Here is a 27906-nt window from a genome sequence, read left to right on the forward strand (position 1 = left end):
GTTATGCACTTTGGCAAAAATAATATAAATGCAAGTTATACACTAAATGGCAATGTGTTGGGAGTTTCATTAAATGAGAAGGATCTTGGGGTCTTTGTAGATAACACGTTGTCTAATTCTGGGCAGTGTCATTCTGTGGCTACTAAAGCAAATAAAGTTCTGTCTTGCATAAAAAAGGCCATTAACTCAAGGGATGAAAACATAATTATGCCTCTTTATAGGTCCCTGGTGAGGCCTCATCTGGAGTATGCAGTGCAGTTTTGGACTCCAGTCCTTAAGAGGGATATAAATGAGCTGGAGAGAGTGCAGAGACTAAGTGCAACTAAACTGGTTAGGGGGAGGGAAGACTTAAATTATGAGGGTAGACTGTCAAGGTTGGGGTTGTTTTCTCTGGAAAAAAGGCGCTTGCGAGGGAACATGATTACACTTTACAAGTACATTAGAGGACATTATAGACAAATAGCATGGGACCTTTTTACCCATAAAGAGGATCACCGTACCAGAGGCCACCCCTTTAGACTAGAAGAAAAGAACTTTCATTTGAAGCAACGTAGGGGGTTCTTCACAGTCAGGACAGTGAGGTTGTGGAATGCACTGCCGGGTGATGTTGTGATGGCTGATTCTGTTAATGCTTTTAAAAGGGACTTGGATGATTTCTTGGACAGACATAATATCAAAGGCTATTGTGATACTAAGCACTATAGTTAGTATAAATATGGGTATATATAGAATTAATGTGAAAGTAGGGAGGGCTGTGTGTATGGAGGCCGAGTTTTTATTTGGAGGGTTGAACTTGATGGACTGTCTTGTTTCAACCCGATTTAACTAAGTAACTAAGTAACTATGTAAAGGACCTTTTCCCTGCTCCCACCGTTCAATACACCCGACACTTTACCATTTCAATTACACTTTAGTGAGTTCACAACTTGAGTTAAGCACAGACAAAAAAAAAAAAAACGCCATTCAATTCTTTTGCTTTTGTTTTTTACTAAAAGCATTCATTTAAAGTAAAAACAATTAAAGAGGTGATCTGCCTTAAATTGTAATCGCTGAAGTGCTGGGTAAATGACAAAACATTTTGATATGAAATAGGACTGGGGGAGGGGTGGGTAGAGTCCCCTGAGTGATGATAAGAATACATACTTGTGGTTGTACAAGAGAGGCGCATAACCTGCTTCTCACGAGATCAAGTCTAAGCAAGAGATACTGGTTAGCATTGACTTTCTCACGGATGTAACGCTCAGTGACAAAATAGTGCAACATAAGCTCAATAATTCCCGCGGATATCACTTTTACAAGTTTAATATACATCATGTACATTACAGGAGGTAAACTACAAATTAAATAATAGGAAAAAAAAGTTGCTCTTTTACCCTTCTTACAGAAAACAAACAAAAAAAATCCCAAAAGGAGAGAACATTATTCATTTTTTTGCCTTTATTTTTTGTTAAATTCCTTCCTTCTTCTTCATACAAAGGAGCCATGATGAAGATGAAGAAATCTCCCCCAAAGGCAGCACTGAATTCCCAAATCACTTCATCTTTGCTCCAATAAAAACTATGAATCACAGTGTATTGATCTAGTCCTGCGGCCTTCCATCTGGTCACTACACGTTACAGTCACTAGGGTCACTGCTTTGTGTGGGTAATTTGTTTGCAAGTTTAGCAGAGGAATGTCTTTGTAACCCCCTGGAGCTTCTACAGCTCGGAAACACTGACTTTATCCATTATGTTCCACCGCAGAGGGGGCGACAGAATCAACTTTAATAAACTTTGTTTTTTTTAATGGAAAAAAAGATCTAGAAAAAAGGGGGTTTCGCTAGGAATATTACACGGCAGAATACTTTAAATTACTTTACACAAAGCCAAAGTTCTTGGTCTTAATAGCGAGTAACAACTTCTGTTTGAGAATCTGTTTTGAAGAATAAAGGGGGACGTAGAGGCGAGAGATGCAAGTGTTTGCTGTGGGAAGGTGCTGGTCATCGGGTGGCCGGATGGTAATGGATGGCATTGGTTGGAATCCCTCTTCACTTGCCGGCAACGATGGGCTGGAGGTCCAAAAATAAACCTAGAGAGAGGAGTACAAATGTAAACTTGCACAGATGTGAGGCAACACAAGAAAACAGCTTCCTCCCTCCTGCAGCTACCTCACATGCAAAATACATTGGCACTAAATTAAAGGTGCTAAAAATGTTGTCATTGGTTTACATTCTCTATTTTTTGTTGTTTATAAGTGATTTTTGTTTGCCAGCTCTGCAGCTTGATATTTCAGCAGCTACCTGGCTGCTAGGGTCTGTCTTTCCCCAGCAACCAGGCGGTGATTTGAAGGAGACTATTTAGTCCTTAATAGGGTAATTACTGGACAGTAATAAAAAGTAACAATAAAACTGTAGCCTCAGAGAGCAATAGTTTGTCTGCAGGGGCCAGTGATCCCCATCTGAAAGCTAGAAAGAGGCAAAAAAAGATGGCAAATGGTTAAAAAAAATGAACTGATGAAGACCAACTGCAGTTACTTGGAATATGGCATTCTAACATACTAAAAGTTAACCTAACTGTGATCAACCCCTTTAAAGGGCATGTAAAGGCAAAAAAATAAAAACCCATGTTTACTTTATTTAATGAAAAAGAAACCTATCTCCAATACACTTTTTTTTAAAAAAAAATGTGTACCGTTTTTATAAGAAACCTGACTGTATGCAGTGAAATTCTCCCTTCATTTACTGCTGTGGATAGGAATTGTCAGACAGTCCCTAACTGCTCTGCAGAGAAACAATCATACTTATGAACAGCAGGGGGAGTCCCCGCCTTACTTCTCCTTTGTTTGTTTCCCTGTAGAGCAGTCGGCGACTGCGTAGAGATTTGTATTGGATTTTATATCTGTGTATATAAGCAAATGTAGTTATGCACTTTTTTTTTTGTTAAACAAAAACCCAACTAAATGAGTTTATGAAAAAGGGGGGAATTTTCCCAATTTCCCAGAGCTAAATTACTGTTCCCCCTGTAAATTTTAAGGTACAGGTATGGGACCTGTTATCCAGAATGCTCAGGACCTGGGGTTTTCTGGTTAACAGATCTTTCCATAATTTGGATCTTCATACCTTACGTGTACTAGAAAATCATGTAAACATTAAACCCAATAGGCAGGTTTTGCTTCCAATAAGGATTAATTATATCTTAGTTGGGATCAAGTACAAGGTACTGTTTTATTATTAGACAGAAAAAAAGAAATTAGTTTAAAAAATTTGGATAAAAGGGTGTTTATGGGAGACAGTCTGTTATTCTAAACTTTCTGGATAATGGGTTTCTGGATAACTGATCCCATACCTGTTCTCCTAAAGGGTCAGAAAACTATGGCAGCAACTACAATGAAAGTTGAGCAAGTAAAGGAGAGACTTGAATGTACTGTTGTAATAAGCATGAATGCATTGAGAATGTCTCGGTTTATATTCACCCCAGGGATAATGCCCGTATATCTCTACTCATATTTCATACAAAACAGTCAGTGCATTGACAAATACTTACTAAATCTTGCCTCTCTGTCATGCTCATCTTTTCTACTATAGACCAGAACCAGCGTTTGAACTGCAAAAGCTTTTCTGCATTTTCTCCTGTGCAGAAAACAAAAGCAAAATCTGGCATTGCACAAAGTACATTAAACAGTGCTCAACAACATATTATTTAAACCTACATTTTTACATCTAAAAACGATAGAGGAAACATTATGTTTTGCGATTGTCTTAACAGCCCAAGGCAACCCCAGCCTTTATCAGGAGAGATGTGTGGCTCTAAATAAGCCCCTATACTGTATACATCGAATATAAATATCATAATACAAGAATGAAGCATAATTATTTTGGATTCTCATTACACAGCACCTCCCAAACCAGTGCATTTTGTTTTAGAATTTAATGATCAGCCCTGTAGCCTCAACCTATGTGATAGAGCAGTGCTGTCCAACTATACCAGTGAGCACCACGGAGTGATCCTCTTCCGACGACTTCTTTCTTCAAATTTCCCATGTGCAGTAGAAATAGACGACTTTTTAGTTAAAGTTCGGCTTTACACTCTACTGCACATGCTCAGACGCGCAAAGAAAGAGGAAGACGGAAGAGGATTGCTCCGTGGTGCTCACTGGTATAGTGGGAATTGACTTACCTGAAACCCCGGGCCGATGCTCCTATCAGCGGAAAACTGCTCCGGCCCAGGGTTTCAGGTAAGTCAATTCCCACTATAGTCAATAATCAATACAATCATATGGGGGTGCCTAACATTTGACACCCCAAGTGCAAAAAGACTTTCCTTCTCCTTTAAGGGTATGTTTTAATACGACTTACATTTTTCACATGAGTGATATCCCTGCAGTGAGCACAAACATTTAGTTTTTTTGGTTTGCTTCCACCATTTAATCTCCTAAAAGGAGAAGGAAACCCTGTGGGGAAAAAACCCCATACCTCCTACGCAGACCCCCCTCCCTCCAGGCTAACTGCCAGGGAAATGCCCCATACTTTATACTTACCCCTCGTCGCAGATTCTGGCAGCGGAATTCATGGCATCCATCTTCCGGGTCCTCGGTAAGCGGACTGGGAGATCGGTATGTCAGCGCATGCGCAGTGGGAGCAATTTGCTGGTTTGCGACTGCGCATGCGTCGAAATTGATGGAAATTGCCAATCGTCAGTTTACCGAAGACCCGGAAGATGGATGCCGTTACGTCCGCTGCCATAATCTGCAACGAGGGCTAAGTATAAAGTATGGGGCATTTCCCTGGGGGGTCTATGTGGGGTGGGAGGGTACAGGGATTTTTCGACAGGGTTTCCTTCTCCTTTAAAACCTCTTGTGGTAACGTGGGTGTGGTTTTAAAACAGCCCTCCAACACGTAGGCCAGAAAAATTCCAGTACTCGGTACAACAGAAGTTGAAAAGCAATGTTTGATAATTTTGATGAGAGAGACAAGAGAGAAGCCCTTACCAGACTCATCGTTGAAGGAGGTAAAGCTAATGAGCATCTGAACATTGACTTCCCCGCAGCCATTCACCAAGAGCCTAAAGTCTTCTGCAGTTAAGTCTTCCAACGCATTCTTTGGGAGAACATCCAATAGTCCTTTCCTCATGGCCTGGAACAATCCAAACAGGAAACACAATTACAAGGAGACAAGTAAAGCCAGTACTTCTGCACAGTGGGCTTGTAGCAGCAATTGCCCATTCACTGCCCCCTGTACTGGAGAACTTTGCTATGTCCTATACTTTTAAAACCAGAGGCACACCTTGAACACACAAACCCCCTAAAAAAAAACTACAGCAACAGAGCGAGCAGCTGTATAATGCTCACAGCCTATGGACAATACATCAGCAAATGCAAGTAGTAGAACAGCTCATGAAACAGATGCAGCACTTTTTTTCCGGGCTCCATCAACCTAAAATAGATTAAGCTCATGCACTGCCCACCTACAAATTCCTGATTAGTGTCTGCTCCAAACGCCAGTCACAAATGCTAAACTGCCAGAATAAATATGCTCTGATGGAATGTCTGCACTTACATTAAGTGGTTGCTCTGCTACAGTGAGCATTCTGTGTTCAGCGTATTTCCTGACATATTCATACACATTTTGAGGCGTTACAGGGATATTTACACCATTAGGAATCAGTTCCACCTGCAGGAAATAATTGAAAAAGATGTTAGGATACATTTTAGGCATCAAATGTAAATAAAATCAAAAAACATTGCAGTTCTCATGCTAATCATCATGATTATCATGGAAATGAAATGGCATCATATACATTTAGCAAAGCAAAAGAATCTCCCCAGTAATTATATATTACACTGCAGACATAAATGTGTATAGTTTTAAAGCTCTAAATTTAAACTTTGAAGTCTCCTTAAAGTGATACTGATGCTAAAAAACTACTTTTTCAAATATGAATGTACAATGAAAGTTACCTATAGGTCACGTTAATCGATTTTTGCGGAAAGGTTTGTTTTTGTAAATAATTTTTAGTTGATGTTCCTAAACCTGACTGTTTTGCCAACCTGACTGTCCCATCTCAGCCTGTCAGTTAAAGTTTCTAATGCGAACGGACTCCTGTTGCACAAATATGGCAGCCCCCTCATAAACGAGCACGGGGAGTCAGATGGTTCATGTAAAAGCTTACTTACTATGGCAAAAATATAAGTAGTAAACAAAGCCAATACTATGATAGATGTTTTCTGGTGTCAGTATCTCTTTAATGGGATACTGTCATGGTTGTTTTTTAAAAAAAAAAATGCATCAGTTAATAGTGCTGCTCCAGCAGACTTCTGCACTGAAATCCATTTCTTAAAACAGCACACAGATTTTTTTTTATATTTAATTTTGAAATCTGACATGGGGCTCGACATACTGTCAGTTTCCCAGCTACCCCCAGTCATGTGACTTGTGCTCTGATAAACTTCAGTCACTCTTTACTGCTGCGCTACAAGTTGGAGTGATATCACCCCCTCCCTTTCCACTCCAACAGCCTAACAACAGAACAATGGAAAGGTAACCAGATAGCAGCTCCCTAACACAAGATAACAGCTGCCTGGTAGATCTAAGAATATTACAATAGTAAAATCCAGGTCCCACTGAGACACATTCAGTTACATTGAGTAGGAGAAACAACATCCTGCCAGAAAGCAGTTCCATCCTAAAGTGCTGGCTATTTATGAAAGCACATGACCAGGCAAAATTACCTGAGATGGTGCCTACAAACCTATATTACAACTAAAACAAAATACACTTGTTGGTTCAGGAAATACATTTTATATTGTAGAGTGAACTGTTTGCAGTGTAAACAATGTAATTTAGAAATAAAAACTAAATCATAAAAAACAGAATCCCTTTAATATTAGCAATTATCAGACAATGCAATTTATACTAAGACCAACAGCCCCTTTTCAGGCAGGAGTTACAGGGGAAGAACCATCTACAAAAATAACCCCTCCATTCTAAATTAAATGTTGCTTGTTTACAATGTAACAGATGACTAGAGACACTATTGGAGTTGTGTGTTTCACTGGTTCTGTATCTTGATGGACCGTGGTGCAACTATACTTACTTGCCCACCACTTTCTTCTTTGCAAAGGTCTATTGCAAACGCTAAATCCATTGAGGCAAACACTGCGTCGGCATCCGGACTTTGGGAGGCGAGTATAAGTTGCCGTAAGCTCTCGTACATCACATGATCAAAGAATGCAAAATCATGCCAGTTCACCTTGGGGGACAATCACAATGTTAATAGGGTTTATGAACTTTCAAAAATGAACCAATGGCTTCCATCTTATTTTTGGTAGAAGCAATATCATGGAATGTATCCAGCAATACAGACTATAACTGCAAAGATTTTAAAATATCTAATACTATTCTATACTACTACTACTACTACATCACAGCTTGACAACAATATGCTGGAGTATTTTAGTAATACTCTTAGAAAAAAAAAAAAAAAAAAAAAAAAAAAAAAAAAGATTATGGTCAATGCACTTACTTTTCTGCCCAGAAGCACTTTAATCACCTGCCTACTTAAAGTGATAGGACATAATTCATTCTGTAGTAGGCACAGGCCAAGAATTCTGAAAAAAATGCAGAGGAAATTTTTTTTTACAATACTTTCAATAATTTACTTACTATAATTGCGTCCAGCTAAGAAACCACAAGATCTTACCTGCCGATGTTTCGGAAACAGTTTAACCTCGCCTCTGTATTTTTGCCAGGCCTGGGACTATAAAAACCTCGTTTGCCAGGTTGGTAAAATAAAGGAGCATTATCGTCCCCATCGTCTGTATCCGTTAGTTCCATATCGACCACACTTCGACTAGAGCCATGCCTCTTACGGTTTTCCTACAGTTAAAAGCACAACAAACACGATGAGCGAGCTCTAATCAAATGCAATTGATATTTGTGATATATTGTAATATATTTGTAATCTTTCCTCAAAAGAAATCCAGCTGCTAATAAACCTACTGTGTGCGGGATATATAGTGAATAAAATACCCCCTCTTGTAAGATATAAGGATATTATCAGTTACCGAGGAGTTTCATAACCATATAAAAACACGAGGCCGAAGGCTGAGTGTTTTTATACAGGTCATGGAACTCCGAGTTGTGCTCACCAGGCCCGGACTGGTAATATAACTTTTCGGGCAAATGCCCGAGGGGCCGCACTATATTTTGTTGAATTGGGCCGATCCTGAGCGAGAATACGAATTTAGAACTCACTTTTCACTGCATCCGGCGGGCTCTAGGACCCCACTCCTCCATCCTAGCTCCCACGGTGGCTCCGCCCCTCCCACTCCTCTCTGCTGCTGTCCCTGCCGTGCACGAGTGGTGTGGAAGCCGAATACACAGGGCCTCACAGTCTCCTGTCTCCCCCCATCAGCTCAGTAAGTACAGACAGGCTGCAGCACACACTACTGTAGAGCAGCAGCCAGCAGGTCCACGTCTGCCCAGTAGTTACTGAGGCTGTGGACAGGTGTGGATTATATTGTGTATGCTGACTGCTGGTCTGACTGTGCTAAGCCTGAAGCCCTGAATGTAATGCTCCCTGCCACAGTAAGATGCAATTATCCATTTTTAAAAATACAATTGAAAAAAAAAATAGGAGCAAAAGGAGGAGAGGCTGATCGAATAAAAAATAAAGGGCCAAACTAAATAGGAGTGAAGATGGGGAAGCAGAATAAGGAATGAACGGAGAAAAAGCTGGAATAAAGAAAAGCTAAATGCTTAAGGGTGGAAAAATGAAGGGGTATGAGTGAGAATTTGAAAAAAATAAAGCAGAAAGGATCCATCCTCTTTCCTTTTCTTTCTGTAATTCGTTCGACAGTGGGCTGTCATAGTATGTAATAGTTGGTGGCCACTATGTGCCATGAAGTGCTGGGGGCTAATGGAACAAGGAAGAGATAGATACAGTACAAAGGCAGGGTTACAGCAACCGTTAGCAGGAGAGAAGCAGAGACTGGAGCCCCTGTGGTATGCCAGTTGGCAACTCTAGAACTGCTTCTGAGTTATACAGGGAACTCTGAGTATCACTCATGTTTTATAAGGGATAATGTACCATCCTACTGTAAATGATAAGGATATTAGAAGTCACTGAGGGGTTGTTCTGTGACCATATAAAGGCACAAGGCAACAAGCTGAGTTTTACAGGGAACTCTGAGTATCGAGTGCTGCATGATGGATCGCCCGATTGCTTTCTGAAGAGGAGCGCAAGCGGAATTTAGGCAAGTTATTTCTTAATAAAGACTTTGCAATTTTAAAGTTTAATTTGTCTTGGTGTTTTTTTCCCGATGTATACGAACAAATTTTTTAATTTTTTTTCCTGAGGACGGCTTGAGTAGAGGAGCTGAAACGTTGAATTAAATTACTGATTGATTGCACCTAAGTCCAGTGAGTGTGGTTTGCTTTGTAGAGAATATGATGTGAAATATGACCATTATTATTGCAAAAGTGACCCCTGGCTTTGCCCAAACCCTTTACTTACCTGTGTTGGTTTGTGTTACAGCACAGTCTTTGATATGTGATGTTAGGATTGTGACTGGGGAGAAATGCCGATAGGCTCGAGGACAAATTTAAACATAGGCCCCACCATTAAGGACTGTGTCTGCCTCTGCAGACCAGAAATCAGTTATAAGACAGCGCTGTTTAATATGGGATCACTGACCAACACAGACTAAAAATACAGAGCTGTGGGGAGGCAGGATGATTTTTTTTACAGTGTGGGATCAGTCCTGGGCAGGTTTTTTTTCCTGTTAATTAACATCACTACAAAAATTCTCAGCCTGAGGCTGAACGTTTGCTGGATGCTGGAGACAAACCTGTTCCATTAGCAAGACTATTGTTTCTGCATCGGGTTTACCAGTTTTAAAGCTTAAAACAATAAAAGCAACACTTATTTCTATGGCAACAGTGAGGGGTGTATCAAAAACTGACAAATCACAGAAAATACAGAAGGAATAAATCCCATTGGTTTACCTGCACTTTATCGGCTGCTTCTAATAAACCTAAATCGAGGATACTGTCAGCACCATTTTCCCTGGAAAATAGTAAATGGGATGGTGTAAAACATGTATTGATTTGCTATGGACTCGAATTCCCCCTTCTAGGTGGAAGACAGGCTCCTTATTTTACCTTCCATGTGCAATGATAAGTTCCATAGCTTCATCCACCCTGGCTCTTAGGGAGTCTTCACTTGCAAGAAGCAGCAGTAGCTGTGCAGGAGACAGCTCAAGCAGCATGCCCGTAATTTTACTTGCAAATGCCTTAGAAAAAAAAGTGCAACTGTTACAGCCAAGTGTCTCAAAATAAGTTGCCACAATTCCAAATGACAAGTACACAGCAGTAAAAAGTCTGTCTAAACACTCTAAAAAGTGGAGACCATAGAGGGTTCCCCAATGTCTACAGCAGTAGAACTGTGCTATTATTTTAGAGAAAAGAACTGCTGGACAGCAAAACTAGATTACTGCAAGCCACAAAGCCATCACACTAACTGGCAACTGCAGATGCTTCAAGCGGGCAAACTCACCGGCTGCATGGCTTGTACACGTGGGTATAGTCTCTCTCCGAGAGCCTGTCTGTGAGCAGGAAGAGGATCAGGATCATCACTAGGATTGCCCTCAGAAGCTGGCCGGAAAGGTCTGGTATCAATGGAAAGTTGACGTCTGAAATCTCTAAAATTAAAAAATATGCCAGTTGTACAAAAAGGTCATTTGCAGATTATATAAAATGACTAATGGTTTATTTAGCTGCCTGCCACAAAGGAGTAATGGCACTGTTGCAATGAACAAAAAGCAATATTAAAGGGGAACTATTTAAAATTAAAATGAAATATTGGCTTCAGCATAATGTAATAAGATTATAATCAATTTTATCTTCACTATCTCCCTCTCAGCATCTGTTTCTCCTCATTCTGTCTTCATTCAGGAGTTGGGTGTCAGATAAATGATCCACTATAGGGGGGCTTCTTTTGCCTAGCAGTATTTCAACAGTGACAAAGTTTTATTGGATTAACAGAAAATAAGAAATATGCATCATAATAAAATTAGACAGGTGCATAAATTTGGGCACCCCAACAGAGATACTGCATCAAATGCAACAGCCTCTAGATGTCTCCTATAGCCTTTGATTTGTGTCTGGATTCTGGATGGTGGTATTTTTGACCATTCGTCCATACAAAATCTCTCCAGTTCAGTTACATTTGATGGCTGCCGAGCATGGACAGTCTGCTTCAAATCATCCCATAGTTTTTTGATGATATTCAAGTCGGGGGACTGTGACAGCCATTCCAGAATATTGTACTTCTCCCTCTGCAAAGTGCGTTTAGGGTCATTGTCTTGTTGGAATATCCAACCCCTGTGTAACTACAACTTTGTGACTGATGCTTGAACATTATTCTGGAGAATTTGTTGATATTGGGTTGAATTCACCCGACCCTCGACTTTAACAAGGGCCCCAGTCCCTCAACTAGCCACACAGCCCCACAGCAGGATGGAACCTCCACCAAATTTGACATAAGGTAGCAGGTGTTTTTCTTGGAAAGCACTTTTTATGACCAAATAACTCCATATTTGTCTCATCAGTCCAAAGCACTTTGTTCCAAAATGACTGTGACTTGTCTAAATGAGCTTTTGCATACAAGTGACTGTGGTGTGAGTGCAGAAAGGGCTTCTTTCTCATCACCCTGCCATACAGATGTTCTTTGTGCAAATTGCACTGAATTGTAGAACGAAGTACAGATACACCATCTGCAGCAAGATGTTCTTGCAGATCTTTAGAGGTGATCTTTGGGTTGTCTGTAACCATTCTCACAATCCTCCGCATATGCCGCTCCTGTATTTTTCTTGGCCTGCCAGACCAGGGTTTTACAGCAACTGTGCCTGTGGCCTTCCATTTCCTGATTACATTCCTTACAGTTGAAACTGACAGTTTAAAACTCTGATAGCTTTATGTAGCTTTCCCCTAAACCATGATACTGAACAATCTTTATTTTCAGATCTTTTGAGAGTTGCTTTGAGGATCCCATGCTGTCAACTCTACAGAGGAGACTATGCATAAGGAGAGTCAAACAGAAGCACAACTTGCAATTGGTCACCTTAAATACCTTTTCTCATGAATGAACACACCTGCCTATGAAGTTCAAGGCTTAACGAGCTAATCCAACCAATTTGGTGTTGCCAGTTATCAGTAACGAGCAGTTACATGCTTTCACATTTTTGCACAGCCAGTTTTTCACATTTGATTTAATTTCATACAACTGAATACTGCTTGACTAAAAATCTTTATTCAGAAAACACCCCAGTACTCGATGTTCGTGGGAAATGAAAGACATACAACTGTTATGTTTTTTGTTAAAAGTGGAGTAAATTATTATGCAGGCTGAAAGGGGTTCCCAAACGTTTTCATATGACTGTATATTAAATTTTCCGATAGTTCTCCTTTAAATACATATTGGGAATATGGGCTCCAAAGACAAATAGGGGGTAGTGTCAAAGTAGGAAACACCAAGGTTTTCTATGTAGTGGCCAGGGACCATATTTCTATAGCTAAAGTGGAAATTCTAAGACTGGCTGCATGCTTTTTCACTGATGTATTTTGAGCCACCTGATCGTATCGCTCTGAGCAGCCCCGGAAACTCCATTATATCTTCCTCAAAAGAAAGACAGTGCCTGAACTGGGTCAAAAAATGTGAGTAGGTATCCAGTCATCAGGACTCAGTGGTTACTGCAAATGCTTGCCTGACAAAAGCCTGGTGTAAGGATATTACTTTGTTCACACCTTTCTTTACTAGATATTTCATACTGTATGTGCTGCTGCAATTTTCAGTGATATGTGTTTTTCACTTGACAGAACTGTTGGCAATACACATACACCATGAATGGAGAGTGATTTCGATCCTTTCCCACAGAGAAGGACAACACAGTTAACAGAGCACTAGTAATGAAAGGATACATAAAAATCAGCATTGCAAACAATATACAAATATTTTTAAAAATCCCTTATACAAACCTGTCTCTATCCCGCCGAGAACCTGTTCGCAGACCACTGCTTCTTCTCATGTCTCGCTCCCTTTCCCGGTCTCGTTCCCCTCGATTTCTCAGTCTTTGCATCAAACCTTAAAGATGAAGCGGGTGGATGGTGGTTGGCTTTCAGCGAATATTTAACTTTTAATTAACAGAAGGCACCGATTTCTGATGCCATTAAAGATTTTTGTGGATTTACAGGAAGTTTAACACACCCCATTCTAAAGCGGTTTCCAATTTGCTTCAGAAAAGAGCAATCAGACCATTCCCTGTATTATCCTTGCCCTAACCTCTTAAAGGAGAACTAAAGTTTAACTAAAGAAGTAGCTAGAAATCTTGTACATTATGTTTTGTGCTTCTGTACCAGCCCAAGGCAACTACAGCCCTTTAGCAGTAAAGATCTGTGCCTCCAAAGATGCCCCAGTAGCTCCCCATCTTCTTTTCTGCTGATTCACTGCACATGCTCTGTGCTGCTGTCAATTAGTGAGCTTAGGGACCCACTCACAATATACAGTACACATAGAATAGAAATGCCACAATATAAGGCTGATTAGTAATTAATACAGATAATTACTACATGGCAGCACAGAAACCAGTGCAATTAGCATCAGAATTTAATAACCAGCCCTGTAGCATCATCTTATATTACAGACCAACCTCATTTTCTGCTGGATAATTAGTGACGAGCCCAAAGCTTAGCTTCTCAACAGCTGCTCAGAGCCCACTGAGCATGTGAGTGTCACAGACACTTTCCAAGATGGTGACCCCCTGTGACAAGTTTGAAGTCCTGGATCATTGCTGCTATTGAGAAGTTGAAACTTTTCCCTCTATAGGTCATAATTGGACAAATGGAAACTGTAAATATTTTTTTTTATATTGCCAGTTACATAGGGAGAGGAATGGCTTGACTGACTGAATAAACTTAATACTTGTTGGTGTATTCTATAAAGACCACTGAGCCTTGTTCAGAATGAAATGGCAGATATTGAACATTACAAATGCAGTATAATATACTTACTTGTATGAGTACCTTTGTTGGCATTTTGGATACAGTCCAAGCTTGGCAGCTTTTCATTGGACAAAAATGCTTGTGCTACTGCAGTGTAAAAACTTCGGGCTACACCACTGCCTTCTCCTGGCTCATCCTTAAAGGTAACCTTTACTCTGTGCACCGCCATAGGAGTTGTGGCGCATCTGCGCCCAAAATGATTATTCAGCTGCCTCATTGTTTGCTGTATTAGAAGGTCTCTATCCCGATCAACCTAAAAGAAATGTATATAAACCATACATACTTTAACAGCATGCCATTCATTTCAATAGAGTTACTTGTTAAACGTGTACTATTTGCTTGGCTGCATATTTACAACTAGCAATCAGGAACATGCATGATAAATACAGGGCAAAGAGAAAACACCCACAAGCTGCTGTGAGGCATAGAGGAGGGACAAAAGTTTATAGTTCCCTGTGAGACAACTTCAGAAAACTGAAGCAATGCTTATGCCATCTCCCCCTTGTACCACCACCCTAAAAGAAAGAGTAATTAAATCCTTGCCTATCAGCAAATAACCAAAACAACCTACCTCTAGTGTTAAATCTCTGGACTGCTGATTTCGAAGTTTTTCCATCTCCCTACGGAACTTGGATTCCTTTACTTCAAAACCTCCTAGTTCAGTTAAAATCTATATAATGGGATATAAATAAGTAAATGTTGTACTGATACTGAATGACTGATTTAGAGTATTTGTACGACAACTCACTGATCCAGGCTCTGCCCCAACATCTTCCATGAAGACCCGTCCAAACAATTCAAGTGATAGTCGCCAACGTCCTAATAGCATATCATGGGAAATTACCATCCCCATAAAGCTACACTGTGGTCTAAATATTGAAGAAAAAAAAAAGTGAAAACATTTATAATTGAAAATCTTGCAAATTACAGAGGAATTAAAGTATCTTTGTAATGGATTAATGGCCTAGCAAAAAACATTAAAAAATCCAAAAAGATCTATTTATGTGCAAAGCACATCCAATGAATGGAAATATTAGAGAAATAATATCTCATCTATGGGGAGGTTATCTACGCACAGCCCACATTGAGATTCAGATTTTAAATCGAGATGTATTCAAACGTATGAAACTGACTGGTGTATTGCTGGTGTTTTGGAAGGGGAGGCAATAAGTACAAACAAAAAGAGCACTCCACTGAACCATCGTGGCAGCTATATGCATAAATCAGCAGGTATGTCAATTTTTAAAGCAGGCAATCTTTTAAAGGAGAAGGAATGGTTAAAACTAAATAAGCTTTATCAGAAAGGTCTATATGAATATACTACTAAACCCTCAAAGTAATTCTGCTCTGAGTCCTCTGTCAATGGAAACACCATTGCTTTCCTTCTATTGTGTACACATGGGCTTCTGTATCAGACTTCCAGTTTTCAGCTTAAACCTTCAGGGCTAGGGCTTGAGGATGCTCAGTTTGCTCCTCTCTCCCACCCTCCTCCCTGCTGTAATTTGAGCCCAGAGCTATGAGTGAGCAGGGAGAGACTCCGGCAGGAAGTGGTGTCACAGCAAACTAATATGGCAGCTGCTATCCGAAACAAAAAGCCCTTCTAGAGCGTTTTACTCTGGTATGGTAAAACATTCTAAAGAATAAAAAATGGCATTCTAGCTTGCACTGTTGTGGCTTATCCATCAGCGAACCATATGAAAAAATCTAAAACTATACAGCACCGAGGTCATTTAATGACTACCTGAATGATGTTAGTGGAGGCCCTTCACTCTCAGTTAACCCTATTTCTGCCAACAAGCTACTCTTCAGCTGAGCTGCAAGATCGTGAGCAGAGGGTCCAGGCTTCGATGTTTCATTTTCCTCAGTCGGCACATTCTGTTCCTCAGCTTCTTTCTGACGGCTCTGTATGTTCATTACATTTTTTAGATTAGCAGCATATGACATTTTGGTTGGTAAAACCTGCACAGCAAAAGAAAAAAAAAAAAAAAAAAGGAAGACAAGTGTTAAAGAAGTAAGAAAAATGCTTCCATGAAAAGAACAGCATGTCATTTTTAGGAGTACTTACCTCCAGGCAATTTCTGTCAACTGTCACTTCTAATAGGCATTTTCCAGTGTTAGCAGTAGATGAGTAGAGACCTTGACTTGGTCTACCAAATAAGTCTTCCTTCCTTGCATTTGGCTGAAAAATAAAAAAAGACATGTTCTAAAACAATATTTGATATCCTATTGTGAAGAAGGCTTTCAGCCTCAAAAAAAAAAATAGTTGTGGACATAAACAGAGCTTGGTTTTTGTTTTTGTTTCTAAAGAAGGTATGAGATTTTTACAAGGAAATTCTGATTTATTTCTTTTCACCGTTCCTTACCCAATTGCATATACATTCAGTTTGGGATTCACTTGAATGCTTCTTAAAATATTTGGGATTCAGCGAAATGGGTGCATCATTAAAGTGAACACGCTCAGGCATAGCAGACCCCAATATGTTGCAAACAGAGTCTCTCCTTTTTTTTGCAAAGCTAAAGGCTAGAAATTTCTACATTCACTCGCTACAGTCAAATTCTATAGTACCTGCAAAAGATGGGGCTGGTCTGCAAGTGGGATAGCTTCTGCCAGAGAAACTTCAAATGGGTTTGGTGGAATACACCCAAGGAACGTCATTGAATCAGAGCGATGGAAAAACGGATGATTTGGACCAGTCTCGGAGGGTAGCGTATCATCATCTTTGTCATTTAATGTCAGGCCTGTAAACAAAAAAAAAAAAAAAATAGTCACTATAAGGCACAAGTAGTCAATTCAATGCTCACGGCTATCAGTATAAATATTCAAAAGGCCACAGGAATACTATGACCTATATATACACTATACATTTAGTATACATTCAAATATTTTCTAGAATCTTAGCTACTTTAAGGGGATCTGTCACCCAAACATTAAAAGCCTTATCATAAAAAGGGATTTATTACTTCAGTTAAATCATTTTCTCTCTAGTCCTATGGGGGACAGAGGAACAGAGGGGTTAAATCCACTCTCATCAGGAGGCAGGACACAGAAGGAGAAGACAGATCCTTCCCTCTATATAGCATCCCTCCGCCTCCAGTTATAGAGCAACAATACCCCAACTGTAAAATAAAAGTTCTGTTTCCCCCATAGGATTAGAGAGAAAAGGATTTAACGGGAAGTAATAAATCTCTTTAGCTCATACATCTTGGGTAACACAGGAACCATGGGGACGTACCAAAGCTGTCCCATGTTAGGGAGGGAGAAAACAGGTAACCATGATCCTTCTGACAATTTGCAATTGGTCAGCACTCACCAAACATTCATGGAAGAAAATCAATAGGGTGCACGTGTACAGCTGTTCACTTCAACTTGCTGATACAGTATCAATAGATGTCACAGCACCTTGCACAGAATCAACTTAAAAAGCCTTTATTGGTTTACATGGCTGGGATCTCCAACAAGCAACAAGTTTCAGGCCCAAACACAGCCCTTAAGGGAACGGTGGTGCAACATGTGGTGGTGCAAGAGGCGCACATCCTTATGCAAGGCAAATCGCTTCTGGAACAGTACTGAAAGGGCTGAAATTTGGACCTTGATGGGTCAGACAAGATTTGTCTGTGTTGATCGTCCAGCTAAACTGTTGGAGAGTCCTGATCAAGAGTTGTAAGGACCTCTCCGCTAGTTGAGTCGACTGAGCCTTGAACAGAAGGTTGTCCAAGTATGGAGTAATAGACACTCCTTGGACTTTGAAGATGGCCGCCATGGAGGCCATAATCTTGGTGAAAATCCTGGGGGCCGATGACAGCCCGAACAGCAGTGCCAAAAACTGGAACTGGTATTCCTAGAAGGCGAATTGGAGAAATTGGTGGTGTGGAGGGAAAATTGGGATAAGCAGATATGCGTCCTTGACATCCAGGGATGCAAGGAATTCTCCTGGTTCCATGGTCCATATGACTGACCCGACGGACTACATTTTGAAACAATGTACGTAATCCATCTGTTGAGGCGCTGTAGGCCGAGAACTGGTCGGTAAGTTTCGAACCTTTGGGATGTAGGTTCGGGAATGACCACCTCTGAACGTACCAAATAGTCTATGATGGAAAGAATAGCCAGTCCTCTCAGAGGGTCCTGAGGAACCCTGGATAGGAAGAATCTCAGGGGTCGGTAACTGTCGGAATTCAAGATGGTAACCAGTTGTGACAGATTTGGTTACCCATTGATCGTCTACATCGCGTTTGTTCCAATTTTTCTGTGAAATGTCTCAATTTTCTGGCTGTGACTGGATCGGCCAGTCTGCTTGTCATTAATGGATTTGATGGTGGACTTCCCCTCGAGGAGTAGCGCCCCCTAGAGGAAAACTGTCTGGTGGCGATGAACCTCTGGACGGACGAAATCCCCAGCCACGAAAGGGTCATGAATGTCTCTGAAAATCCCCTGGGCTTGGTTTGGAGCAGGAGTGTACTCCTGCCACCTGTTGCCTTGGAGATAATCTTCTCCAGTTCCTCTCAGAACAGTCGCGAGCAATTGAAAGGTAAGCCGGTAAGAGACGTCTTAGAGCGTAGGTCAGCGGACCACAATCAAAGCCATGTCTGGCAGTTACGGACAATGCTGAGGTCTGAGCTATGATCTTCAGGGTGTCTAATGAAGCATCACAAAGGAAGGAGCTAGCCTCCTGCATTCTGACAGCAATGGACTCAAGTTCCTCTGTAGGCAGGACTTAAGAAATGCCCGAAATGAGCATATTTAACCAAGATTCAAGTGCCCTACTGACCCAGGCCAAGGCTAGAATAGGTCTAAAAGATGACCCAGCCAACGAAAACATTGCCTTAAGGAAACCGTGGATGCTGCTAGCAGAGTGCTGATGTTGCTGTATGCGGGAGGGATTGAGCTTCTGTTGCGCGCCTAGAGAATGTGTTGCTATAAGGGATCAAGCAGAAACAGTATGTGGTGCGAAGGTGCCGGAAGTCCCACAACTCAGTTCCGGATCCTTCTTCACAGCATCGCGGGTTATGCCTTCCCTCGCCATCCGCCATAACACGCTCTGAGTGAGAGGTGTCTGCCCTGACCAGGACCGCATAAGGTAGAGAGGTACCTGGGGACGGGATGGTGCTCCACGCTGCGCCTGTCTGCATCAGGAGGAGTCTAGAGGAAAACCTCACGCTCCTCCTGCCCACATCGGGGGCTGACTCGGCGAGTGCAGCAAGATCTGCCTCAAGTGCCCAGGCTAATCCTGGGCCGAAGTATCCTTGTGATAGGCCCCCCTGGGAGCCGTGTCTAAGACGTTGCGAGAACATATGTAAAACTGAATAGCTGGAGGTGGAGAGAAACTATATAGAGGGGAGGATCCATCTTTTCTTCTTCTTCTGTGTCCTGCCTCCTGATGGGAGTTGATTTAAGCCCATGGTTCTGGTGCCCCCCAGGACGTATGAGAAAAGTCCTTTTCAAATTTAACATGAAACCTAAACTTTTTTTAAAAAAATTAAAACATCCATACCTAAACTGACTTAAAATCTCAGCTGTCATCTTACTATTTTATGCAAAGAAAAGTGTCAATGCACTGGATGGGTAACTCTCCACCTTCCCTCAGAGCGAGGAAACAATTGGGTCAACAATGCGGTCTTACTTTTCAAACTCATCTATATAAAATTAGAGTTATCCACCAAATTTGAAAAGGTCTGGGGACAATGGTGTAATATTGATCCAATTTTGGCACTCTCTGACGAGGCCTGAAGTAGGGTAGCTTGTGTACACCATTACATAAGGCAAATATGTTAATTCCAGGTCCAGCCTGGAGCAAACAGTAACTTAAACTTTAAGGGTCAGGGCACATGGGCAGATTCGGGGAGATTAGTCGTCCGGCGACAAATCTCCTCTTCGTCGGGGCAACTAATCTCCCCGAACTTCCTCCCCTGGCTTCCCACCGGCTAAAATGTTAATCGCAGGCGGGATGGCACTCGAATGATGAAGTAAACAATATTGAAATTATTTATGCAGTGCAATGGAAGTTTATTTTGCTTAACTAACACAGTAGAATAGAATTACTTTGTGTGACAGGTCCCTTTAAGTCTATGTATTATGTAAACATTGCCGTGAAACATAATATTAAGCAATCCTATGAGCGAGTCTTTACTATCAATTGTGCAAATTATACTGACTTTGATTTGTGTCGTCATCATTTTCATGCTCTGAATCTTCATTATCAAGGCCAAGCTCCAAAAGCTCTCTTGTTCTAAAAACAAACAAAAAAATCATCAATATGTCAAAAAGGAGGAGAGATCATTTGTAAGGAAAACACTATAACCTGCAAAGAATAAGTAACTTATTTATATGGTAAGCATTGTGTTTCTGCTGAGCAATGGAATCAGCACATATGAAATACATTTTTCTGTCTCAGTCATTGGCATTTTTCATCTGAACACTTATTCATTCAGAACTTTACAAGATGTAACGCCAATCTACCCACCCCACTAGTGTCTTTGCACTAAGGAGGTCAAAGAGTTACAAACTGGGATTTTGCAGAATCCTCAATGAAAGATTCAGACGAATCAGGAAACGAATTTGTACATGCCATTTCAGTGACATATCAGTGCCATGAAGGAATAAAGAGAGCCGCAAAGTTAAAACATTTTTCACTTCCTTGTTTGTGTGACAAAATGTCACGTGATTTTAATGATTTGATTCGGCCAGGCACTTGGATTTGGCTGGATTCAAATCCTGCTAAAAAAAGGCAGAATCCTGGCCAAATCTCAAACCGAATCCTGGATTCGGTGGATCCCTAGTTACAAATTAAAAAGAACATGAAAGCAGTGGCTATTTTGCATACAAGAGGACTATGGTAAATGGCCATAAATGTGTCAAAGAAACTATCCAACCTTTCCTTCATTAGAAGACTTGCTCAGAGAGAAGAACCAAATGATTTATTTCTTTCATACAAAAATAGGGAGGCATGTTAAATCCTGGATGATACTAATGAAATCTATCTGTAGCTTGGGGAGGTGAATAAAAAAAAAACAGATTGGTAAAGGGGTGCGTTCAATGAATAGGGCTTGTGCTGAACATCTTCTTTAAAAAGGGGTTAGAGAGAAACATGTTGCTCACGAGTTACTGGTTGGGAATCACTGCATTAGGGGAATGGCAGGGGTTTGTGGCATGCAAGGGAGGGAATGTAGCATAAATTACCAGCGTTAATTAATTTACAGCGTTGATGCATATCTCAAATTCTAACAAAAAGCTAAGAAGGGAGGTGCTTGATTTTGCACAGCCCATTAGCACACTTTAAAGAAATTACCCCGTTTAGAAGAGGCAAAGTGGTCAGGAAAAACAAAACAATTTTCCATTAGCACTTTAGAATAGCACAGCATTAGGAAAATATTTGAAATTGAAGTATTTTTCTTTTAGGCTCATGTTGAGTGTAGGAGTAAAAGGAGTATATAGGTGTGTACTAGCCATTTAAAAGACCAGTAACATGAAAAAAAAATTGAAAAAATGTGTTTCTACATAAAAATAAAAACACCAAGGCACATTTAACTTTAAATTCACAAAGTCTTTATTAAAGGGGTGGTTCACCTTTAAAGTAACTTTTAGCATGTTATAGAATGACCAATTCTAAGAAACTTTTTAATTGTTTTTTATTATTTATTTTTTATAGTTTTATAGTTATTTGTCTTTTTCTTCTGATTCTTTGCAGCTTTCAAATAGGCATCACTGTCCCCTTCTAAAAAAATAAATGCTCTGTAAGGCTACAAATGGATTGTTATTGCTACTTTTTATTGCTGATCCTTCTATTCAGAATCTATCCTATTAATATTCCATTCTCTTATTTAAATTCTGGTTGCTAGGGTAATCTAGTTTCCAGATTGCTTAAAATGCAAATTGAAGAGCTGCTGAATAAAAAGCTAAATAACTCAAAAACCTTTAATAATAAAAATTAAAACAAATTGCAAATTATCTCAGAATAAGTTAACTCAAAGGTGAACAACCCCTTTCAAAAAAATAACTTGCCGAATCTCTTCATAAATGTCGATAGGGCGATGATCCATCGTGCGGCGCTCGATTTCTCATCCTTGCCCTCTATAGGAGATAGCCAGGGAGGAGAAATTGAGCGCCGCATGATAAATCGTCTCCCTGTTGCCGTATCTGAAGAGGTAAGTTATTTAATAAAGACTTTGCTAATTTAAAGTTAAAAGTGTCTTGGTGTTTTGTTTTGTTTTTTTCAATTAAGTATAAATAATTTTTTTTTTTTACATTTTTTTATTCTACTGGTCCTTAAAGGGATACTGTCATGGGAAAAAAAATTTTTTCCAAAATGAATCAGTTAATAGTGCTGCTCCAGCAGAATTCTGCACTGAAATCCATTTCTCAAAAGAGCAAACAGATTTTTTTATATTAAATTTTGAAATCTGACATGGGGCTAGACATTTTGTCAATTTCCCAGCTGCCCCATGTCATGTGACTTGTGCTCTGATAAACTTCAATCACTCTTTACTGCTGTACTGCAAGTTGGAGTGATATCACCCCCTCCCTTTTCCCCCCCCAGCAGCCAAACAAAAGAACAATGGGAAGGTAACCAGATAGCAGCTCCCTAACACAAGATAACAGCTGCCTGGTAGATCTAAGAACAACACTCAATAGTAAAAACCCATGTCCCACTGGGACACATTCAGTTGCATTGAGAAGGAAAAACAGCAGCCTGCCAGAAAGCATTTCTCTCCTGAAGTGCAGGCACAAGTCACATGACATGGGGCAGCTGGGAAATGGACAAAATGTCTAGCCCCATGTCAGATTTCAAAATTGAATATAAAAAAATCTGTTTGCTCTTTTGAGAAATGGATTTCAATGCAGAATTCTGCTGGAGCAGCACTATTAACTGATTCATTTTGAAAAAAATTTTTTTTCCCATGACAGTATCCCTTTAAAGAAGAGGTTTCCTTGAAATTACACAAGGGATGAAATGCAACAATCAGTGATAGTGATTATGTGTGTGTTAAAGTGGACCCGTCACCCAGACATAAAAATCTGTATAATAAAAGTCCTTCTTAAATTAAATATGAAATCCAATTTCTTTTTTTTATTAAAGTATTCATAGCTGTTGTAAACTCATTTAAAAATATCAGCTGTCAATCAAGTATTGCCTACCCCGCCTCTATGCCTAGGCATAGAGGCGGGGCAAGCAATTACTTTCACTTTCCATTCAGCACTTCCTAGATGTCACCGCTCTCCCTACATTCCCCCAGCTCTCTTAACGATTTAATTGTGTATCCACTGCATGGGGATGGACATTGGGTCCCTGTCCCCTGGTGCACAAACAAGATTCTGAGATGATGCAAGGCTTGCCTTAATAACAGTATCCACAAAATGGCTCCTTCCTGGTTGCTATAATTATGAGTTCCCAGACTGAAGGAAACAATATTCAAATAATTTATACTGTGTAATTAAAGTTCATTTTGCTTGACTAACATGATAAAATAGGATTTGGATAATTTTGTTTGGGTGACGGGTCCCCTTTAAGGACCATAATAAAACTGTAAAAAGGACACATTAACAACTGTATTAGGAAATCAATGATAGAGAGATATATATATATCTATATCTATCTATCTATCTATATCTCTATCTCTATATCTATATCCACACACACACACAACCGTTGCATGTATTCTGTAATACCACAAATGAAAGAAGACTTCATACCTTTTTCTTTCTAGTTGTGGAGTGTCTAATGTAGTCTGTTGGTTCATTGCCTTAATCCAGTATATCAGAGCCTGAAAAACATAGGCCACGTGCTTCAGGGAGCAAACATCCAAAACAGGAAGCACATCCGAGTGTTCGTCATTGTGCGAGCGCATTAGTGAAAGTGCATAGTTCAGGAAGTCTCCGCGTGCAGACATCCCCTGTCGAGCACTAAGCAGTGTGGCTCTTCTAAAAAAAAAAAAAAAATAAATAAAAAAAAGTGTGATTAACTAAATGTCAATACATGTGCAGTAGTAATGTGCCTAACCCGCCCTCCCTTAGCCCACGCCAGCACTTCCGGATTGCTTTTATACACCCGTGAGGCCCCGCCGATTATGTCACAAAAGGGGCGAGCAGGCACATCGTCTATAAAAGACGAAGTCGGAAGCCGGCATTTGACGGTGGTCATCCGCGAAGAAGTGTGCGAGGTCAGCCCGAACCCACCTGACCTGCGGATATCGGCCCGGCCATCACTAATGTGCAGCAATAGTTTTTCCAACAGGAACACACAACAAATTCCCTCTGAAAACTGCTAGCCTTATTAAAACAGCAATGTAGACTTTAAAAAGAATTCCGATACCTTCTTCCCTCAAGAGTCCTCAAACTAGCTTCCTCACGGGCAGTCATCCTTTCCCTGCGGTTGGAGTTCTGAGATGCATGAAGGGGGTGACTGGGATGACCTGGATCGCCAGCTGATGCTAACGCAGACCCATAACGCAGCTGGGCTTCAGTCGAGTCCATTATGCTGACCATCCAGTTCCATGTGGGAATGAGTTTTTCTTCAACATAGTTCTAAAACGAAACAGCTGCTTAGGAAAACTAGATGGATCATATTCATACATGACAATTTAAAGGGGAACTCAAACAAACATAACATTTCAAGCAACTTTGCAATATACATCAATTAAAAAATATGCAGACTTAAAATAATTGCAATGGCGTGGATCGGGACTTAACCCCCCATAGTACAAAACTGGATCACAATGGTGAATCAGAATTTACCTTCTATCGGGACTAGGAGGTTACGGTAGACTAACATGAGCAAGAACACTCAAAACTGCATATCATGAGGGTACAATTACTCTATATATAGACTCAGGCACAATGCTTAATCGGGTCAGTTAATAAGTGAGAGGGAGGTGTAAGACCTCCAATAGATAAACAGACACCTATGCAGTGCCCAAGTCAACGAATAACCAAATAATTGAGTGAAATGCTAATTCAATGTATATCTCTTTAAAGGGGTTGTTCACCTTCAAACAACTAGTTGTTTTCAGATATATCACCAGAAATAACTTTTTCCAATATACTTTATTTACTCTATTTTCTGTGTCACCGTTTTTCTAATATTGACGTGTAAAGTGTCATTTTTCTCCTTATAAAGCAGCTCTGGGAGGGAGGGTCGTCGACCCTGTAAACTGTTCTACATTGATACATTAAAATGATAAGATTCAATTTTTTTTAATCTTTGTCCCTGCTGAGCAGAATCTCTTGGTTTCATTAAGGGCAAGGCCAGACGTGGCGCTTTTTAAAAAGAAATGCCGGGTGTAAATACGCCACTGAAACCACACGCGACAGTCAACATGCGTTTTTCATGTGTTTTTCAGCACGTAGGTTTTTTTTCCCAACATGCACTTCTCATCGAGAATTTGGACCCCATATTTAAAATACGCTGCATATTTACGCAAAGTGTGGTTTCAAACGTGCAGATCCCATAGAGTCTATTGATTTGGTAGTTTGAAGTATTGGCGTTTCTGCTGAAAAACGCCAATACTGTCGTCCTATGGCGGAATTCGGCTTGCAAGCGGCCTCTGTGAATTAGTTTCCATTAGTTTCCGTGGTAGTGCAGTTTATGCGTATTTACGCCTGGCAGAGCTTTTTTAAAAAAGCAGCGTAAAAACGCCACGTCTGGCCTTGCCCTAAAGGCAGCTGTTAGAATTGATATTGAATGAGAATAGTTGCTAAAAGTCCAGAGATGCTGCTGAGAAATGTATCAACTAAATGTTGCAAAATTGTAACAATTTAGCGTCTGCACCTGAATTACTGAGCTGCCAGACAAACACCAGAGACACGAATATTCAACTTTAAACTTAGATTTTGGATAAACAGTGGGGATGGGCGAATTTTTTTGCCTTGTTTCGATGAAAAAATGATGCCCATAGACTTGTATGGCGTTGTGCGTCAAAATAAAAAGACGCGCGTCAAAGAGATTTCGCCGTGCAGCAAATTTTTGGTGAAACGAAACGGGACAAATTCGCCCATCCCTAATAAACAGTAAAAAATGAATAATGGAAAGTAACTGAAAAAAGTCTTTCTGTGGAACAATCTGAAAATAACTGAACTGAAAAAAAGTGTTCGTACGGTGAATAACCCCTTTGACATCCTGTAATGCATTCTATACGGATGCAATGGCATGTGTTTTATGTTATGTTTTAAAACAAAAACATTTTAACTTTAAAAAAAAAAAAAACAAAAAAAAAAACTAGGTAGACTTTATGATTTTTAATGGTTTGGAACAGTTCCCTACCCCCCCTACTGAGCTGGCTGACTACTTTGCTGAGCTGGCTGACTACTGTTAGTTTGTATAAGCAGCCATCTGTTCTCCAAACCCCACAATTCCCTGCACACACGAGTTCAATAAGGAACAGAACATCACAGTGCAATGCATTGTGGGTTATGTAGTTCCTGCATGCCGTCTGTAAGCTGTGGAGAAGTTGTTACAATTTTGTTACAATTCAGTGTTTAGTCCCTCCTTACCTGCCAGGATTTCAAATGATGCAGAAAGAGAAGAACTGCTGGATTTCAGCATAGAAAATGGCATTTATTCATACTTTTAGAAGAAATGGGTAACTGTGATGGGTATATTAGGGTTTTCTGTGTTGTGGGCCTCTTTGTCTTATTTTGGATTGGTAGCCAGAGTTCCCCTTTAATATATGAACCATGCTAAGACAAGGGCAAACTTAGAGGAACATTTGTTTATCTCACACGGTCATCCACTCCTTCGTGCTATCCCACTGACAGGCTCAATGGCAGACTGTGTGGAGACACATTTTTCGGTGCAAATCAAAAATGCAAACTTGTGTGATTCGGTGCAGATTTTCGCTCAGTGTAACTCCACACAGGTTGACTGCGTGTCTATCAATGGGGCAACATAACCTCATGACAGCTGATCTGCTTTTCTCCAACTGCATGCAAAACACAGAAAGCAGATTATCTGCTCAGTGTGCCCCAGCCCTAATGGTTTTCAATGTATATAAATAAAGGGAAGAAAACTTTAAAGGGGTTGCTCACCTTTAAAATAACTTTTAGTACGATGTAGAGAGTGATATTCTGAGACTGTTTAGAATTGGTTTTCATTTTTTATTATTTACGGTTTTGGAGTTATTTAGCTTTTTATCCAGCAGCTTGCATTTTAAGCAATCTGGTAGCTAGGGCCCAAATTCCCCTAGCAACTATGCATGGATTTGAATAATAGGCTGGAATATGAATAGGAGAGGCCTGAATAGAAAGATGAATAATAAAAACTAGCAATAACAATACATTTGTAGCCTTACAGAGCATTTGCATTTTAGAAGGGGTCAGCGACGCCCATTTGAAAGCTGCAAAGAGTCAGAAGAAAGAGGAAAATAATTATAAAACTATAAAAAATAATGAAAACCAACTGAAAATTTGCTTAGAATTGACCAAAACATACTAAAAGTTACCTGAAAGGTGAACTACCCCTTTAACATGCATATTACAAACTTAGAAGCATTTCCCGCTTTATAATTATTAATGCAGAAACAGGAATGATGAATATGGCAGCCAAACCTGCAAGTTAACTGCATCTTGATAGGTTAGCTTTACAGCTGCTGGGATCTGCGAATAGACCAAGTGGTTATACTTGGGGATTAGTCCCATCAGGTCAGAGATCTGCCGTATCACAATGCTGTAGGCTCTAGCCAGACTGCTTGCTGATGTTAAATAACTGCTGGAATTGCTTGCTTCAAGGGCTGCTGCTGTTGCTGCTGCACTGGAGCTCATGTTGCCACTCCGCCTCAGACTTGATGGTTCAATGTAAATCAAGGCACCAGAACTTGCTGCAGAGGGGGGAAAAAGCAGAAGGTTTTTGACTTCTACATGAACAAGTTCACAACCCACGAGC

At 40.3% G+C, this 27906-nt stretch overlaps 1 protein-coding gene across 11 annotated transcripts in view; it reads right to left on the reverse strand.

Moving 5' to 3' along the window:
- Positions 1 to 967: 967 nt before the first annotated feature.
- ubr5.L (ubiquitin protein ligase E3 component n-recognin 5 L homeolog) overlaps positions 968 to 27906 on the reverse strand; it is a 103118-nt gene continuing 76179 nt past the window's right edge. For all 11 annotated transcript variants that reach the window (XM_041566575.1, XM_041566576.1, XM_041566580.1 and 8 more), the window contains 21 exons: positions 27573 to 27841; positions 24343 to 24554; positions 23724 to 23951; positions 20189 to 20262; positions 16602 to 16774; positions 16101 to 16214; positions 15777 to 15994; positions 14784 to 14904; positions 14607 to 14705; positions 14045 to 14288; positions 13013 to 13118; positions 10533 to 10677; positions 10139 to 10269; positions 9983 to 10043; positions 7677 to 7852; positions 7500 to 7584; positions 7071 to 7226; positions 5534 to 5647; positions 4966 to 5110; positions 3522 to 3607; positions 968 to 2067 (listed from right to left, as the gene is read on the reverse strand). In XM_041566575.1, the coding sequence (XP_041422509.1) occupies positions 1855 to 2067; positions 3522 to 3607; positions 4966 to 5110; positions 5534 to 5647; positions 7071 to 7226; positions 7500 to 7584; positions 7677 to 7852; positions 9983 to 10043; positions 10139 to 10269; positions 10533 to 10677; positions 13013 to 13118; positions 14045 to 14288; positions 14607 to 14705; positions 14784 to 14904; positions 15777 to 15994; positions 16101 to 16214; positions 16602 to 16774; positions 20189 to 20262; positions 23724 to 23951; positions 24343 to 24554; positions 27573 to 27841 (3170 nt within the window). In that variant the 3' untranslated portion in view covers positions 968 to 1854. The remainder of the gene's footprint in view (positions 2068 to 3521; positions 3608 to 4965; positions 5111 to 5533; positions 5648 to 7070; positions 7227 to 7499; positions 7585 to 7676; positions 7853 to 9982; positions 10044 to 10138; positions 10270 to 10532; positions 10678 to 13012; positions 13119 to 14044; positions 14289 to 14606; positions 14706 to 14783; positions 14905 to 15776; positions 15995 to 16100; positions 16215 to 16601; positions 16775 to 20188; positions 20263 to 23723; positions 23952 to 24342; positions 24555 to 27572; positions 27842 to 27906) is intronic.

Source organism: Xenopus laevis, chromosome 6L, assembly GCF_017654675.1.
Source record: "Xenopus laevis strain J_2021 chromosome 6L, Xenopus_laevis_v10.1, whole genome shotgun sequence".
In the NCBI taxonomy this organism is placed as follows: domain Eukaryota; kingdom Metazoa; phylum Chordata; class Amphibia; order Anura; family Pipidae; genus Xenopus; species Xenopus laevis.